The sequence below is a fragment of the Eublepharis macularius genome, chromosome 11 (genome assembly GCF_028583425.1).
Source record: "Eublepharis macularius isolate TG4126 chromosome 11, MPM_Emac_v1.0, whole genome shotgun sequence".
In the NCBI taxonomy this organism is placed as follows: domain Eukaryota; kingdom Metazoa; phylum Chordata; class Lepidosauria; order Squamata; family Eublepharidae; genus Eublepharis; species Eublepharis macularius.
In genome coordinates, this window is record NC_072800.1 from 86,034,910 (window position 1) to 86,054,457 (window position 19,548).

The 19,548-nt window shown below is 46.5% G+C and overlaps 1 protein-coding gene across 2 annotated transcripts in view; it reads right to left on the bottom strand.

The window, feature by feature from the left end:
• The window catches only part of SCN5A (sodium voltage-gated channel alpha subunit 5), a 306,477-nt gene that overhangs the window by 158,617 nt on the left and 128,312 nt on the right, over window positions 1–19,548 (bottom strand). For both annotated transcript variants that reach the window (XM_054990894.1, XM_054990895.1), the window contains exons 13-15: window positions 15,107–15,345; window positions 12,795–12,968; window positions 9,540–9,896 (exon numbers count right to left, since the gene is read on the bottom strand). In XM_054990894.1, coding sequence (XP_054846869.1) covers window positions 9,540–9,896; window positions 12,795–12,968; window positions 15,107–15,345 — 770 coding nt within the window. The remainder of the gene's footprint in view (window positions 1–9,539; window positions 9,897–12,794; window positions 12,969–15,106; window positions 15,346–19,548) is intronic.

Consider the following 19,548-nt stretch of genomic DNA (forward strand, 5'->3'; position numbering starts at 1 on the left):
GGTTTTCAAGTGTGGAGCTCCACATCTGTTACAACAAGGGAGCAAAGAGCAGGGGGGCTCCCAGCTCTGACTTTGCAGATGGTGGAGAGGGAGAGAAACAGTTGCTGTCAGCATTTTGATAGAGACAGTGCATTGGAGCTTGAATTTTCTTTGTGTATGGTGGGATAGGGATCTACCCCTTCAAGTTCCAGGGCTGCTGCCAGGCTCCGGGCCAAGCTATTATTTTTATTGGTACCTTTCCTGCTGCCTGCTCTGGTAAGGTTTCTGGGAGTGGTGCAGTAGGGATCTTGACCAAACTTGGATGAAGTCTGGAGGAGAGCCTGCTGGCCCCCACAAACAACCAACCACGAACATGTTTGTGAACTGGGCCATGTTCGTGGTTGTTCATGAGTCCCTGTTAGTGGATGGCAACGAACAACGAACATCATGTTTGGGTTTTTTTCTGTTCGTGCCCGTCTCTAGAACCAACTCTTTAAAAATCTGTATGTCAAGCTTGGCCCTTAAGTACATAGAATCATGGGTTGCAGCATTAGATGGCACATTTCCTGTTCGCCTATGCCAGGTTTGCCCATGCTGTGGAATGAAATGGTCATATGTTGAGTTTTCTACTCGAAAAGACTCTTTCATGAAAGGGAGCATTCAGAAATATAATTGCCCTCAAGCAGTCTGAAGCAGCCCCAGGATACTCTATCATCTCTCTTCCACCTCGTTCTACTGCATGCGCGTCGACCACACAAATGTCTTCTCAACCAGCATCCCTGCAGTTTCACCTGGCACTTTTGATTTTAAGAATTAGGTGCTAGGCTAAGACCTATTCAAATTTTCTTAAGTTTATGCTTGAGCATCAGTTGTTATCAGGTAGGCTACTAGGTAGATGCCCTGACCTGGATAGCCCAGGTGAGCCTGATCTCATCAGATCTCAGAAGCTAAGCAGGGTTGACCTTGGTTAGAAATGGATGGGAGACTTCCAAGGAAAACCAGGGTTGCAGAGGCAGGCAATGGTACACCACCTCTGATAGTCTCTTGTCATGAAAACTCCACCAGGGGTCACCATAAGGCAGCTATGACTTGAAGGCAGCAGAACAGCAGGATGTGAGTCCAGCAGCTTTGACTCTCTACAGCTTATACTCTGAAAATCTAGTTGGTCTTTAAGGTGCCACTAGACTCAAATTCAGTTGTTATCAGATTTATTTTTTACTTTATTTATACCTTAGATTTCTCCCCAATGGGAGTCAGAAATGGCCTACATTGTTCTCGTCTCAATTTTATCCTCACAGTAACCCTGTGAGGTACATTAAGGTGAGAATATGTGACTGGCCCAAGGTCACCCAATAAGTTTCTGTGGTGGAGCGGGAATTTAACCCAGGCTTCCCATATTTTTGTCTGGCCCTCTAAACACTAGTCTACACAGGCTACCTTCTGCACAATTATTGTCCTGATTTTTTAAAAAACTTGGATCAATTATTTTAGGGTGATTGTTTTGCTGTTATCCACTTTGGACAAAGAACGGCTTTGGGAAAGGAAAATGTAAATAATTGAATGTGGTGGAGAGTGCCCTCAAGTCATAGCTGACTTATGGTGACCTGGGGTGGGGTTTTCATGGCAAAAGAGTAACAGAGGTGATTTGTCATTGCCTGCCTCTGCAACCCTGGTCTTCCTTGGAAGTCTCCCATCCAATTACTAACCAAGGCCGACCCTGCTTAGCTTTTGAGATCTGATGAGATCAGGTACACCTGGGCTATCCAGGCCAGGCCAAATAATTGAATAAACACATGTAAATATTGGGTTCTGAGCCAACGTTCATCGCTTTTTTTCTTTTTCATGGGAAATTTTATTCATACTTGAGGCAGGGGCTGGGGGAATTGGTGGCCATTGCTATTCAACATACAGGGCAACAAATCTGGATGCAGCAATTGCCTTGGAAAGAAGAGGTTAATCTTCTTTTACAAAATGTAACCAGGCCTAGCTTTCACAGTTCTGATGGGGTGGGGAACGGGACGAAATGACATATTTGCACTTTCCAAACTTTAATATGGGTTAGAGTGACCCAGGCAGCAACCTAACACATGCTGGAGAAAGGGAACACAGCTCTCTCGAATATTGCAACACTGAGCAGTTAAACTGAAAGACATACCATGCCGTAACATTATACTACAAGGTGCAAAGGCGCAGGTCAGCTGGGACTGAAGTGCTTACAAGCTACCCCAGCAACTGAGAAAACGCAATGGGAAAAGAGGCTGAAAGTCAGGAACCAGGAGACCAGAGGAGAGGGTTGACAACATCCAGATGGGGCCTGAAAATCTCCCCAAGTTACAACTGCTCTCCAGGCCATAGAGATCATTCCCCCTGGAGAAAATGGCTGCTGTGCACTCTGTGGCACTGTGCCCTGCTAAAGTCCCTCCCATGCCTAAATCTCTCCTTCACCAGACTCCACCTCCAAATCTCTAAGTATTTCCCAAGCCAGAGTTGGCAACCTTAACTGAAGGTACAACAAGATCTGTATCCCATGACTAGGAGTGGCAACGGGGGACAGCAGCACTCATCCTTCCATCAACAAGCCCCTGAAGCCGACAGGGGACTGAGAGTCTCTCAATATGAGACATCTGACACATGAAGAATGTGTGTCAGAAGATGCAATGTCAGCTGGGAAGGGTAGTTTAAAAAGACAGAGCCGGTGGCAGGGTAAAGGCTTTGCTATAGACTGGAGCTGCGTGAAGGGGATGTGAAATGCCAGAAGGGAAACTTCAGCCCATTATAACCCCTCCACGTCCAAGCCCAGCTCTGGCAGGCAGCTCGAGCCTATTTCCATTCCTAGCTGCCCTCTGGTTGTGATTCCACACAGTTTTAGACTGGAGAAGTGAAACTGACAGAACTTTGGGGAGGCGAAGATGAAATTAACAAACACTTTGAGGAGCGATCTGCAATCAGAATAAATTACTCAAATTGCAATATGATCTCAATCTCGTATTCATCCCCCAAGATATTCTAACTTTGTCAGTCACCAGACAGGTAGGGACAATGTTCCCCCCACACCACGAACTTCTAAAAATGCTATTCAGCTATCTCTCTAGCTTCAGAGATTTGGGCAGGTATTGCCTGGCTATTTACAAGCCTATCTTGCCAGCCATGAGAGCTAGCCACTTAAAATGACTTAAAATGACTACTGAAATTCTCAGACAGCAGTATTCTGCACCCAGTACTGCGTTTTGTGCCTTCAGGGCACTTCTTGCGATCTCAGCACATACATCCGGGGTCTGCTCACATTCCAAGTTTTTTAAAGTCATTTTCTGGGTTTTACTCTGCAGAGTAAATGTGTTCATTTATCTGAGGGCCGAAGAAATGGCTGCTTTCAGCTGCTAATCCCTCACATAGCTAACTATGCTTATTTTTAAAAAGTATGCTCTTGATCTCTTGAATAAATACACTCTAATTACTTTGTCTGTTTAATATTTAGCAACCAGCGGATATTGTAGATAAAAATGAACGGCATCCACTCTAGGATGTCGAGCAGCAGAAACACAAACGTGTAAAAGTCAGTCTCCCTGCCATCAAATTCAATGCAAATTATTATTTAAAATATTTCAAAAATGCTTAGATTATTATTTTGGCTTTATGCATAACATTACCTTTCTGGGGGGAAAATGATATTTAAATGTAAACTCCAACTTGGATGGTAATCGCAATGCCTTACAGCAAGGATGCCCTAAATCTTTAGATGGGAAATAAAAAGGCACGCTTTATCAAAAATCCAATGGGAAGCTTTTCAGTTGCTCAGAAAAGACTCACAACTACCAGACACCCCGGCATACTTCTCTTCTCGTAGCAACTTCTCCACCATTTTTTCTCACAACAGAATTAGACATATAATCTTCTACCCACATGGGCTATAGTGCACGACTGAGACTCATTTTCAAAACTACAACACGTCAGCTTTCTTGCAAAATGAAGTTATAGGCCTCTTTCTCTCTGTTCCCTTGGTCCCATCTCAACAAAACTGTAACGAATTCCAGCCAGTCTGACAACAAGTAAGTCTACAAAAGCTTCCTCCACAAGATGGCACAGGTCTCTTCATTGTTTTCACACAAAAGGGAGAATAACTGGATGAAGGATCTGAGGTGACAGGATACTTGCTGGCAATCAGCAGTTAGGTTGGGGGGGCAGGGATATCGTGGACATGTGATGCCAACAACATCACCAGCATCGCTACATCACTTCCAGGTACAACCTGGAAGTAGCAATGAGTAGCTCTAGAAATCACTCCAAACTCTATGGCTTTACCAAAGAGTTCCCAGCCATTTTCACAGCCAGCACCCATTGTCACTTCCTGTTTGTATCCAGAAGGGATGTACTGGCACAGAGACCAGCAGTATTCTTATTTTTATTTTTCTCCAGTCACCATTTGAAACAGTGGTGGGCAACGGCAGCAATAGCAGGAGGCCCAGTAGCCCTAATATACCTCCTGGTTCAAATAGAAATGTTCAGATGTTGGGCCTAATTATGGCCATTGTCTGCGGCAGTTCCCTGCTGAAGGCCAACAAGGTGTTTGATTTATCTGTCAGTTACAAACCCCCGCATCCTGAGAGGAGGGATGTAAGCGTCCTTCCAAATGGAAACAGTACACTGGCTGTCAAATAGGGACAGACAGCCTAAGGCCCTGAGTATTTAACTATGGAACACATCCAGAATCAGTGACTTTGGAGGACCAAACGGAATCCTATATTAGCATCTTGGATCACATGACTCTTGATGAGCTGTCAGCAAAGTTCACAGATGACAACTGTGAGACCGATAAAAACCTCCAAGTTGGCTGCAAAGTGGTTTCCGTTTAACCAAACGGTGGAATCTCCATAGCCTGGAGCTTCTATTTCCTAATTGCAACCAATCAATAAACGCTGCCCAGTGGCCAGCATAACCAAAGAATGCTTAAGCCAAAGAGGGAAAACTCTATTTAGTCCCAGAACCTGAAATGACAGGCATGCAATGTGGTTGGTGTCTACTCTGTAAATTGTACCTTCAACAGATGTGAGTTCACCCCACAGTTTTAAAAAGCAATGGCAATTTGTCCCTCAACTGAAAAGAACCCACTTGAACCACCAAATCTGAGTTGGAACAGCAACCAGGAGAAATTCTTTCACATACCTAACTGGTAGGTAAGAGCAGCTGCTCTGGGGTCTTCTCCCTACAGCAACATTGTTGGGCTTCTGGGCAGCTGGGTAATTTTGAGAAAGGGTTGTGGGGGGGGCATGAAATGGATGCCACTAGGGCGACCCAGTCACACAATGACTGCTGCAGAGGGTAATTACAGAAGATGGGAAGGTCCCCCCAGTCAAGCATCCTCCTACAATGGGCGCAGCTATCAGCAAACGGTGATACTTTCTGGGGTCTTCTGAAGCATCTCCTGAGCCAATGAGGTGGAGGAAGGCCAGGATTGGCTCTTTGCTTTGAAGAATAAGTGCTCTGCAGAAGAAGTTAGGGGCCAGGAAACATAACGGTGGGTGCCATGGCGACCAAAGGTACCACATTGGTTATCACTGCTCCACACGTGCCCTTGGACACCACCCACATCAGGGTTTCCTGAGCAGCAGCACTGAAACTCCAGATCCTTCCCACAACAAACGAGTCAAAAAAGACCCCATTCATCTTCTCCTCTGCCCAGACATAAAGACAACAATGTGATCTCTGGATCTTACGGTCAATATTGCGGCACAGCATGTTAGAGGTCACCGTTCCCTGTACTTTCTCTCTCTCTCTCTCTCTCGCCTCTGTCTCCCTCTTTCTCTCAACAGCAAGGTTGGCTTACCGAGCTAGCATGTTAACAATTTTAAAAATCACACCACAAAACTCTCCTCGGAGAGACAGGTGGTCTCACCCGGCTCCTCGGTGTCAGCTCATATGAGGCAACACGGGGTACAATTACATTTTGTTGGCAGCCACCCGGCCTCCTGATGGAGAAATTGCTGTTAACGAGGCACTCTATCGTTTCTTAATAACTTGCCAACGCGCGGTTTGCTGTATTAACCTCTGCGACCTTCATTTCCATCTGAAACACACCGCACCATTTCACAAAATTTTACTGTAAACATAATTATACAAGTCGGAGGGTCCCAAAAGCCATTTCTCCGTGAGCGTGGGAGCCTCACTCTGTTCATTCTCCAGTTCCATCAGACCCTTCATGGCATCGTCAATGACACTCAAAAACGCAAGGCGAGGAGATTATAATGGTGCTAAAGTGAGCTACACAGACCCCAATCCGGTGGCTGTGGTCAGAGATAGTCAGTTCTACAGGAAAGGTGAACATCATCCGACTGGCAGCCTCACATTGGCACCATGATGTGCCAACACACTTTTCAGGAAGTATGATTTCATGCCAAAGGCTCGGGAATTGCTAACATGCTTTTCCAGCCACGAATGTTAACACCTACATGATCGCACATATTATAAATACGAGCTCAGAAGAGCTATCCTGTACTGAAAGCACTGCGATGAGAGCTTGTTAGATAATAGGAAAGCTTTGCGGAAGCATAATTAGCTCGTGGATCTCGAGAGAGAAACACTCTTCAGGCCTAGCTGAATACCGTAGGTCCAAGTGTACATACAGGCCTGGTTTCACCCAGCTGCTTATTCACTGGTCTACTAAATCTGTGTGAGCGCCAGGGCTTTTTTTCAGCTGGAACGCAGTGGAACGGAGTTCCGGATCCTCTTGAAAATGGTCACATGGCTGGTGGCCCCTCCCCCTGATCTCCAAACAGAGGGGAGTTGAGATTGTCCTCCACGCGGAGGGCAAGCTAAACTCCCCTCTATTTGGAGATCAGGGGGCGGGGCCACCAGCCATGTGACCACCACCGAGGGCAACCCACTGAGTTCCACCACCTCTTTTCCCAGAAAAAAAGCCCTGGTGAGTGCTGTACCAATGTGGGCAGGGCCAACTGGGCGGGAAAGACGTGGACAATTATCTTGACCACATGATTTCATTGTTCACACACACACATTCATCACAACTTCATGGAGCAGAACTAAGGCTAGGTTGCTCCCATGTGACTGCGTGAATGTATAAAGGCAGGGCTAAAAACCGTCTTCAGATCTGGCAACGTGGCAGAAGCAGCCAAGAATGTCAGAGCAGGATCTAATTCTCAACGCGCACACCAGCAAGCATCCTCACCCAAGGAGGCACTTCCAGCAGACAATGCCACATACAAGACTAGGAGACTTTAACCACGGGCTCAGAGGCGGAGCATCTGCTTGGCATGTAGAAGACTCTAGGTTCAACCTCTGGCATCTCCAGTTAAAAAGATGAGATAGGAGGTGATGTGAAAGAGCTTTACCTAAAGACCCTGGAGAGAGACTGCCAGCCTGAGTAGACAATACTGATCTTGGTGGGCCGATGGTTTGATTCAGTATAAAGCAGCTTCAACAGGGGCCCACCTGTCTGCCCTATAGGCAACCCATTGCAGGTTTTGAACACAGAACATGGGTCACTTGGCCTCCATTGTACTGATCTGATCTATTTGTGGTCAATTGTTTCACAAATTCCAGTCAGTTCTGGACATGCACAGAAGTTGAGTCCTTTTGAATCGTGGAACTTTTTGTCTTTAAGGATAGTGAAACTATTAGTTGACTGCAACTATCAGGGCTCGGTAGGGGATTCAGCCTTCACTGAACCAGCCCCAGACAGTGTGTTCTTCACCTCATGGTCCCCACAGTCAGTTGCTGGGTCTGCAACTGAGGGTTTGAGCTGGTCACTGCCCAGCTGAAGCAGAAAATACTGTTATGCAAGGCCACTTCTAAGCAACCACTGAACAATCCCACTCTGTCTCTCCTGTATCCTCGGAGCTTGTCCAGCGACAGCCAATCATTCCAAACTGGATTCCAGAGGATTTGGGGCATGCATGGGGACTGGGTAGAGCACTTTTCAATCACAAAACATTTAGAATTCTTAAAGGACAATGGCACTGCTTATCTGGGAAAAGACATCCGATAAATATGTGGCTACCTGGAAGACCCTTAGAGACTTTTTGCGAGAAACAGAAAGAAATGAATTAATGATTTGTGCTTCTGATGACTAGGGAGAGGGAAAGAATGCGCAGATGAAAAGAAGTATTCATTTATGGTAATTTCAGAGTCAATATATAATGTGTAATATTTGTAATATCTCTTTTCAAAGAGAAAATTGGTTATGTATTCCTACTTAACGTTATAATTTTGTTCATTTTTTTTTGCTTTATCTTTTAGAACTATGTCCTTTTTCTTCCTTCTGTATGTTTACATGTGCAGCTGCTGTGCTCTGAAGCCACAGGTTGTGTGCAGAGGGCTATAATCAGGGCTTTTTTTCAGGGGGAACACGGGGGAATGGAGTTCCGGAACCTCTTGGAAATGGTCACATGGCTGGTGGCCCTGCCCCCTGATCTCCAGACAGAGGGGAGCTTAGATTGCCCTCCGCGCCGCTTGGCAGCACGGAGGGCAATCTCAACTCCCCTCTGTCTGGAGATCAGGGGGCGGGGCCACCAGCCATGTGACCATTTTCTCTGAGGGCAACCCACTGAGTTCCGCCACCTCTTTTCCCAGAAAAAAAAGCCCTGGCTATAACGTTTGGGTTCGTTTGCATGGCGTTAAGGGGGGCCAGATGGCATCTTCGTCTGGGTGCCCTGGTATCTCTTGGCGGCCCTGCTGGGAGCCTGAGTTAGAATGGGCAGCACTGTTGACAAGGTCAGGACAGGAGGAAGGCAAGGAGAACACTACACAATCCAGAAGCCTCACTTTGCCCACCAATTGTGGGGACCAATGTTTCCCAGTCTTAATCTATTCTGTGCCTGAAGCAGTTTCAATGGTTCAGCATGTACACACAAGAAGCAAACTTAGAGCCCAGCTACAAGTGACAAATGGCACTTGAACGGCAAGTGAACAGATTCACGTGTGATCAAGTGGAGTGCAAGTGGAGCGCAACTGAACAGGGAGGAATACATGTGAGTGTGTTCACTTGCTCCTCTGTTGTAGCTTGGCCCTTATATTGAGTCAGATCACTGGCCTACCCAGGTCGCCATCGTCTATTCTGACTGGCTGTGGCTCTCTGGGGTCTCAGCAGGCCATTCACATCACATGGTACCTGATCCATTTAACTGGACCCCTGGATTATTTTTGTATTTACTTAGAAAATACATGTGCCACTTCTCCAGAGGCCTGCTTCGGGCAGCTAATGACTAAGATAATAAAACAAAGCCCTTCAAACACGATTAAGAAACAGGGTGATACCTTTAAAACAACCCAAGACATAATAACGGCATAAAGGACACACCGAGCAGCCAAACATTCTATAGATAAAATTATTCTCAGGCCAGACGTGGATCGTAAGGGACGGTATTACCATGGTGCCTAAAAGAAAATATGGTATGTGCCAGGCAGGCCTCCCAGGAGAGGGCATTCCAAAGGCCAGCCTCAACCCAGGAGGTTCTTAGTTCAAGTCCCGGCATCCTCAGCAACTAATTATTGATGAGGTGAGGGAAGAAAGAAATCCACCCGCGGTTCAGAACTCCGGATGTACTCACCACCAGGTTCCCGATCACCATGACCAGCAAGAAGACCAGGAAGCACAGGGGTTGCTGAGCCACCTTCATGCAGTCCCACATCGTCTCAATCCATTCTCCGCACAGGATACGGAAGATGATGAGGAAGGAATGGAAGAAGTCGTTCATGTGCCAGCGCGGCATCTTTTCCGTGGTGCTTATTTTATGGCGGTTCAAAAAATACAGGTCCCCAAAGAGCTGCATCCCGACCACGGCGAAGATGAAGACGATGATGGCCAGGACGAGGGTGAGGTTTCCCAGAGCGCCGACGGAGTTCCCGATGATTTTAATGAGGGTGTTTAATGTTGGCCAGGACTTGGCTAGCTTGAAGACCCGCAGCTGTGGGAGGGGGGGGGGGAAATGCATGAAAACTGAGAGCTCAAGGCGGCATATTCTGCCACCAGACAAGGAGAAAGACCAAATCTGTGAAATGCACGGAGACTTCAGGGTAAATTTATCACGTTCCACTGCCTATCGCAGAGTTGGGAAACAATACAGTACCACTGCGGGTGCAGGCTTACCATGATCAAATGTCCTTCTGTACAACATTCTCCACTTCACACAGAAAATTAATATGCCGGGGACAAGGGTTCTAACTAGCCATTGCCCCGACATGCCAAGTTTTTTTTAAAAAACACAAACATTCAATCCTATGGGCCCGGGCCTGCAGTGTGAAGTGGTACAGCCCTTTGAGGGAACATAACTCAACACTGGGAGTTCCATTAATATATCTCCTTTCGTTTTTTAAAAGTGTCAATACCTGCTGCAGGGATTGAGGAGGTGGAATTGAGATCGGGGTGACAGTGTGGGAAAATGGGGGGGGGGTATCCTTTTTCTCCCATGCTGTTTTCCCAACCTTGTTGTGCCCTATATTCTGGCACTGCATTAGTTCCTGCACATTTTCCCCAGTGGAGCACATTGTAGCTTGGGAGGGGCTGTGCGTGTGCTGGGAACTGGAAAATGATGATGGGAAGGGTCCACCCCCCCTTCTTGTGTGCTGTCACACAGGGCCAAATCCTGTCCCCCTCCCTCCACAAGGCCATGTATATCAGAAGAGATCCATTCAAACATCTCAGGGCACAACATCCACTTCGGTGAAACTGCCTTCTACCAAATCAGACCATCGGTCTTTCAAGGTCAGTATTGTCTACTGAAATCGGCAGCAGCTCTCGAAAGTCTTAGGCGGAGGTCTTTCACATCACCTGTTGCCTGGTCCTTATAACTGGAGATGCTGGAGATTGAACCTGCGATCTCTGCATTCAAGGCAGATGCTCGACCACCCCTGTCTTTTTTTTTAAACTGCCTTGCATGTGTATGAAGCTGCCTGGCATGGACCATCAATCCATCCAACTTATGGACTCTTGAGAGCGGGACTCTATGCTGGTCAGCGAAACAAGGGCTTTTCTAACTGGAGATTCCTGAGCCCGGACCCGGGATTTCTACAAAAGCACTTTACCACCAAGCCTGTCCCAATATAGCGACGAGCACGTCCCACAAAGAAGTGCCAAGTACCACCAAAAGAATTAATTCTCCAACCTTGGCACACAATGACAGACCAAGGTAAGCTATTTCAGCTATTTCAGCTCAGCCCAAGCTGGTGGCTTTCTAATATCTAATTTGTTACTGCTGAGCATTCCACATACAGAAAATGGAAATACGACGTTTTAAATCAAATGTAGTCGATGGGGCTTTTTCTTCATTTGATTTACAAATGCAAGAAATTGAAAGATCAAGGCTGGTGTCTTCGGTGATAAGGGTTTGAGGGGCTGTCTGGAGACAGAAAGTTCTATTTGGTGTTTGACCACCGCTGGCTCAAAGCGGCAGCATTCCAGGGTCACGTGTGATGGACTGCGTGGCCGTTTTCACACATCTTACCTGCCGCTGGAACATCGTGCAAAACACCCGGAAGACAGTGTCTTCTTGTGCGAAATCGCACCAGGAAGACACGATTTCATGCAAAACTCCTGGATGACAGCGTCTTCCTGGCGCAATTTTGCGCAAGAAGACGCTGTCTTTCGGGTGTTTTGCGCGATGTTCCGGTGACAGGTAAGATGTGTGAAAACGGCCCATGTTTTAAACAAGCCTGGAGGGGATGTTTACACACACATTTGCAGGACTCTTAACATTTATCCCTCTCAGAATCAGAGAGCTGCTCCAGGGCCTCTGATTGAGTAGGTGAGCTGAGAGAGAAGAGTCTTGAGTCCTGACAGAGAGAGAGATATTCTGTGAGGAGAATTGAGAGACGAAGTCCTCAGGGAAAGCCGTTTTCAACACCAGCAGGAGAACTGGGAAAGTTGGCAGGAGGTTTGGGTAGGAAGTGCAGACTCCCAAACAGGCCCAAAAGAAAGGGGTAGATCTTCTAAGGAGAGGAGATTGTCCCTTCCCAGTTGAGACAGCTCTAGAGAAGAGAAATCTCTGGTTGGGTGTGGTGGGTAACTGCCTGAGAAGACTTCCAGATTCAGTTGAAGATTGAAAGTACTGGTGTGGGCAGAGAGGTGGCTTGGGGCACTAAGAGGAGAGTACCAGCTTTCCTAACCCCAGATGTGAAGGAGAATACTAAAAAAGAAAGTATGCTCAAGTGCTCGGGGGAAGAAACAAGAGAAACGAAGCCTAACAACAGAGGCCTTAAGTAACAGTGAAAAGCCTAAAAACTGTGCACGTTCTAAATATCACCTCAGTGATCTACAGGTATATATGTTGAATTTTACCTCAAAAAGCTTCACCGCCTGACTTCACCTACCCTTTCCCCCTTAAAGTAAATAAATTCCTTAGTTATTCTTGAGGTTTAAAAATGCCTCTGGTTCCATTTCTGTGGTTTAAGGACTAGGGAGCGTCTTATCACGCATGCATGTGTGAGCCTTTCTCCTTTTTCCAAGTCATGCAACCACCTTAAAATGGGTACAACCAGGGCTTTTTTTCTGGGAAAAGAGGTGGTGGAACTCAGTGGGTTGCCCTGAGAGAAAATGGTCACATGGCTGGTGGCCCCGCCCCCTGATCTCCAGACAGAGGGGGGTTTAGATTGCCCTCTGCGCGGAGGGCAATCTCAACTCCCCTCTGTCTGGAGGTCAGGGGGCGGGGCCACTAGCCATGTGACCTTTTTCAAGAGGTTCCGGAACTCTGTTCCCCCGCGTTCCCACTGAAAAAAAGCCCTGGGTACAACCCAATGGAATATTTTGCGACAAGAATGAGAGAGAGACAGACAGACAGACAGACAGACAGAGGAAAAAGGACATTTACCAGCCTGAAGGAGCGCAACACAGAGACGTTTCCCATGCTGGAGAGACTTAGTTCCATCAAGCTTAGTGTGACAATTATACTGTCAAAAATATTCCAGCCTTGCTGAAAATAGTAATAGGGATCCAGGGCTATGACTTTGAAGATCATTTCAGCAGTAAAAATTCCAGTGAAGACCTGAGGAAGGGAACAGAACGTTAACCTGAAAGTGAGATCTCATCTCACGGGTGGCTTCTTACAACTAGGGGAACACAACGGGAGGAAACAAAGCCCTCCATTCTCCTCCCAGGCCCTTCTTATCACTGCATTCCTTCGCCCATTTCATATGCGGGTAAGCACGCTAGATGGTTTGAACATGCATATGGCAGGCCCATGTATGGAAATGTGTCCCGGACAGGGGCGCTTATCAGGGAGGCGAAATTCAGATCGGCTCTCTGCCAGGCACAAACCCAGCTTTGCTGCTGCAACACCGACAAGGTCCTTTTCGAAATGATATTTCGTGTGGCTGTAAACAAAGATTAACATCTGGGAATGAGTTTCCTCTCGGGAATCTACCAGACTCGTTTTCATCTCCTTCTATAAAACAAACAAATGCTCAGAGTACGGGGGAAGGTGCCACTCTACAAATAGATTAATGAGAACTGGGATATAATAATCGGTATTTCCATAGCACTTTGAACGCTCTAAACTGCTTCACGTGAGTTATGCAACAACCGAGTTGTTCACACGGAGAGACAGTGTGGTGCAGTGGTGACAGAAACAGACTACGACTGGGAAAATCAAAAAGAGTCCAGTAGCACCTTTAAGACTAACCAATTTTATTGTAGCATAAGCTTTCGAGAATCAAGTTCTCTTCGTCAGATGCATGGTACAGAAACTAGTCAAATATAGAAGAGGAGAGGGGAGGAGGGGAGGAGAGAGAAGATGCAATTAGGGGGGGAGAGGGAGGGTGCAACCAAAACATTCCTTTGAACTGCATCTTCTCTCTCCTCCCCTTCTCCCCCCTCCTCTTCTATATTTGACCAGTTTCTGTACCATGCATCTGACAAAGAGAACTGTGATTCTCGAAAGCTTATGCTACAATAAAATTGGCTAGTCTTAAAGGTGCTACTGGACTCTTTTTGATTCTGCTACTACAGACTAACACGGCTAACTCCTCTGGAACTACAACTGGGAGACTCCGAGCCAAAGTACAAGTCACGCCTGACACAAGTTAGACACTTGTCAGCTTCCCTCAAGGTTTGATGGGAAATGTAGGCGTCCTGTTCTTGCAGCTTGGCTCTCTGACTGCTGTGCAATAGACTTTCAACTGTCACTTGTCCAATATTCCGCCAAGCTGCCTACATTTCCCATCAAAACTTGAGGGAAGCTGACAAGTGTCCAACCTGTGTCAGGAGTCGCTTGTAGCTTGGCTCTCAGGTCCAAGTCCTCGTTCTGCCATGATCTTGCTGATTTGGGCCACTGACCCTCTCTCACTGTAGCCTACTTCACAGGATTATTGTGAGATTTAAATGGAAGCAGGAAGAGGTATATATGCCCTGGCCTCCCTGAGCTCTTGGGTAGAAGGGTGGGATAAAATGTCCGTGTTAAAATTCCTTATGCCATCAGACAATGGGGATAAATGGAAGTGTTATCTTTTTCTGATGCCTTGGCACTCTGGACATTTTCCCAAGGCCATGATTGCTAGTAGTTTAGGACCTCTTAATGTAATGCTATGCTGTAGCATAGTGGTTAAGTTGTTGGGTTGCAAATCAGCCCTCTGCTGGTTCGAATTCCACTACTGCCATGAGTTCTGAATGTGGCCTTGAGTAAATTCCTTCTCTTAGCTCCAGCTCCCCAGCTGTATTGTGGGGATAATAATAACACTGAGAGCTACTGTAACATAGTGGCGAAGTGGTTGGAATGTCAATCAGCACCCTGCTGGTTTGAATCCCACTACTGCCCTGAGCTCAGCAGGTGGCCTTTGGGAAGCCACTCCTCTCAGCTCCCCAGCTGAATTGTGGGGATAATGATCACACTGACTTGGTTCACCATTTTGAATGGGGCAGTAGTCTGTCCATTGTTATTATATTTACAGAATCCACTAACACAAAATGTGACATTGGCCACTAAATTATATGGTTTTTAAAAAAGGATTCTATCCATTCATAGGACTTAGCTCTAACCCGAACTTCCATGGACTGCTCAAGATTTTAGATCTGCAAGTGGCACTTGGCTTCATGGATTGTAAAGGACCCTGGGCTTTCTTGGCCTATGAAGGTCCATCTTCTCCCCTCCAGTTTGAATGCATGAAGCGTTCAGATGCATCCCCTTACCAGATTACCAATGTTGAGGACATCCTCGAAGTCTTTCGTCATTTTGTAATGATCCATAGCCATGAAGAGGGTGTTCAGTACAATGCACAGGGTGATCGTGAGGTCACTGAATGGATCCATGATGACGAACTTGACCTTTTTTTTGATCAACAGCCACATCGGACAACAGTCCCACACGAGAAATTTTACAGCAAAGCGATTCCAGCAGGGGGGACACTTCTGTTGAGATTCTTCAAGCTCTAGGGAAGAAGAAGCGCACAACACCAGGGCCAGTTAAGGCCCACAATAAGAAAGGAAAGTTGTGCATTCACCACACACAAGCAAGGATCTTTTCCATCAATATGGTTGCATACACTTGTATATTTGTACTTTTGTACATTTGTGTACTTAACGGCTGCTAATTGGCACTTCTAGCATTAATGTCTACAATGCTGCTGATAGTTAACTAGCTAGCAGCAGCAGTAGCTGTAGCAGTAATGGTAGTAAGATGGGGAAGGGGCCAAAGCATGGAAGGAGAGCCTATACTTTATATGCATAATCTATAGTTGAAGCTATTGTGTCTCCAGTCCAAAAGTGGCAGGACTGAGAAAGACCACAGAGAGCCACTGCCAGGTAGAGAAGGCAATGCTGGGCATGTTGTGGATGGACCCATGTTTTAACTTTAACTTTAAAAGCCACACAGGATGCTGTGGAGGTGGGTTTCAATCTAATCTCCCAGCATGTAATTCCATTGCAAAAAGCAGCCACAAGGATTGGGCCGATACAGATCAGAGCTGCAAAGCCGGGGGGGGGGGGGTTGTTGAAGTTTCCCTGATCTAAATGGGAGATTCCCCCCACCCGAGGCTGCTTTATGCCTTGATAGGAAAAAAAATAAAGATATAGATATTGTGTTGCTGGAGACGGGTATTTTTGATTGGATAGAAGGCTCAGGGCACAGGGGAAAGAGTTCAACCCTTCTTCCTAAGCATGCAGCCCCAAACCACATCACGTAGGCAACCTCCGATACGTCAAAAAACCAGCATGCCTTCTTCCAGATCTCCAAAAACATACTAGAGGGGAGGTTTAGCGATTACTGTAACACCCACGCTTATACTGGCAGCATGTACATCAAAAATGCTGATTTGTATTATAAAGCCACATTAGCAGGAACAATCAAAGGTATTCTCGTTTGAGCCAAACGGCTGCTAGGTTTCATATTTTCAGTGGGTGAACAGATGCTGCTTGCTTCTCCATTCCAGCTGGCACAACCTGAGATCTATTTTGCATCGAGCAATATCTTCATCTGTGTAAAAAACTCCTGCAACCCATCTGAAGATTTTAAAAAGCACAGACGTTATTCGGGCATTTCTATGCCATCCTGATGCATCTTTGTCTCTCCCTTTCCTCTTTTTATTTTTGTTTTTTTATTAAGGAAAAGTTCTGGGGAAACTGAAAGTTTGCTTACTACCGATGCTGTACTTGGTTCCCCATAAAAGGCAATACATTCCGGTTGCATTTGACCCAGAAATTACAGATTAATTAAAAGAAACAGGGGGTCTCGTGGTTCCTTGAAGCCTAACTACTTTTGTTCTAGCATAAGCTTTTAGGGACTAGAGTCCGCCTCATCCAGATGTATGTCACGGGCTGGACTAGGCAGACGTATGTGAGCTGTAAAGGAGAAAAATGGTAATCTGAAGGGTCAAAAGGCCAGGAAATGCAGGAAGTACAGCGTGGGATGTAATTATGTAAAATCCAAATGTAATCAAGAAAAGTACAGAGACCTTTCACAATAGCAGTAATTGGCAATCTCCCTAGTTTTCGTCAGCAACTGAACACAGAGAAACCCCAAGATCAGTTTCTCCGGATGTACAGAACAGTCCATGCTAAAAAGGAATTCCACCTTCTCCCAATGACCTTGCTTGGCCAAAATTGGCAGCATAGCATAACAGGGTTTGGCGGGGGGGACCTGTGTCAGCTATATGTCTGTTTCTTACTAGCCTTAACTTCTGAAACGGGTAGCATGTATGACAGTTTTTGTTAAAGGTGACCCTCTGGCAGGGCTTTTTTTCTGGGGACAGAGGTGGTGGAACTCAGTGGTGGAACTCAGGACTGCACAATGACGTCACTTAGGGTCAGCTGGAACAAAGGGGGAGTTTTTTTTAAGTTTAAATTGCCCTTGGCGAAAATTATCACATGGCCGGTGGCCCCACCCCCTGATTTCCATCCAAAGAGGAGTTTAGATTGCCCTCCACGCCACAGCATGGAGGGCAATCTAAACTCCTCTCTGGATGGAGATCAGGGGGTGGGGCCACCGGCCATGTGACCATTTTCAAGAGGTGTCGGAACTCCATTCTACCGCGTTCCAGCTGAAAAAAAGCCCTGCCCTCTAGAGAAATATTTGGGCCTTTGCCATTTCCTGCTTCTAGATGGTCAAAACAGAATTAAACAAGGGCTGACTTCTTTTCGTCTTTGAAAAGTGCAAGGTCACAGATCATTCACATACACTCTCAAAACCAAGCTGTTGAGAATGTTTCCTTTTCAGCTCTGAGCTACACATAAGAAGGCCAAATGCTGAGGAGGTAAAATGGACTGTGTTAACTTCAGACAGCGAGAAGAAGGCATTTTTAACGTTCTCCTACATGAGGAAATGTGCCTGCAAACAGAAACCCATCAGCCCGAGGGCTGTGCTAAAACATTTCTGCTGCTTTTCTATTTGCAGGGATTTTTTTTTAACGTGTGGGGAAGAAAGCGAATCTCTTCCCTTGTAAAGCTGATGTGGTGCATTCCATCAGTGGACCTGTAAGTGGTCAGAACTGCCCCCATAATATTAGAGGGCTTATGGTTATGGATATGCCATGAATCTCTTCTCTAAATATGCTTCCAGCATTTAATCTACTGCCTGAGCAGGCAGAGAATATGGAAGCCGCTGCCAAAGCAGGCAAACCAGATCCCACCTGGGAGATGGGACGTGTTAACATGGGGAGGAACAGGCGAGACCAGCTTGACCCCTCCCATGCCCTGGAGTTGCGCTAAGGACTTGATACAATAGGGCAGGGGTGGCCAAACTGTGGCTCGGGAGCCACATGCGGTTCTTCTAGACATATTGTGCGGCTCCGGGAGTTCTCTGAGTATCGCCGTGGCTGTACAGTTTATTTTAGTTTAGTTTATTTCCCTCCCTCCCCGTCTTTCCTTCCATGTCTTTCCCTCCCTCCCTTTCCTTCTTTCTTTCCATGTCTTCCATATTTTCAATAAAAATGTTGGGGTTACCAGGTCCAATTCAGAAAATACCTGGGGACTGTGGGGGTGAAGCCTATCAAGGATGTGATGTCACTTTTGTCAAAGGTAAGGTGATGGCTCTTCCCAAGCTCCACCCCTTCCAATTATGTCACTTCCAGCATACTGCACCCAAACCCCACCCCTTCCTGTGATGCCACTTTCAAGACACTCCCCTAAACTCGCCTCTTCCTCTGAAGTCACTTCCATGCATCTTGTCCGGCAGCTCTCAAACATCTGACATTTATTCTATGTGGCTCTCACATTAAGCAAGTTTGGCCACCCCTGCAATAGGGCCTTCCCAGAGTTCCTGAATTAATCAATGCATCCCCCCCACCCCTAGTGATCTCAACTTAGTCACTTTCCTATTCTTAACCAGTTCGGAGAGATGATAACCTCACCTATCCACCTCGTGGGCCGTCAATCATAATTTAGTACTTCATCAAACCTTCCTAATTCTTTGTTACATCCCAGGGATGGTTGACCAGTTTATTGTCCCACTTTGTGAACAGTTCACCAGCTCTTTGACTCGCCCCAGAAACAGCTTTGCAATCCTTTGTCCCGCCCCGGGGCCAACCACTCAAACCTTTGTTTTTGGGGTAGAAGATGCAATCTTGCCCCAAGGTAGGATCCATGGTAGCTCCTCAGTCCCTAAATGTGAGCAAGCTTGGATCCAGCATTCCACCCTCGAACCTTCCCGCCTTGAAGCGCCGGTCACTCATCACTCCTCCCTCTCTCTTGGACATCTGGATGGAAACCATCCCCAGACTTTTACTCCTTTTCCTAATTGGCCTTGCATGCGTGTTGCATGAATGTGTTGTGTGCCTCTGATTTTGGTTATTTTCAATAAAGATTCCCTGTTTGTTTGAAATATCTGTTTATTGAAAGGAGTTCTCTAGTTGGGACAACCCCCATACACATAGACTAAAAGATCCCTACGTTAGCCCTCCTCTCGCAAGCTTCTCCTTCTTGCTAATTCCCCCCAACTCACAAGGAGACCTCATTTGAGTAACAGAACAAGCTTCCTCAGGAGGCGGTGATCTCTCCTTCTTTGGAGGTTTTTAAGCAGAGGCTAGATGGCCATCTAAGAGCAATGCTGGTTCTGTGAACCTGGACGGATCATGAGAGGGAGGTCAGGAAAGGTTGCATCAGTGCTTAGTTCTCATGGCCCTTTCTTACATGCCCAGGGT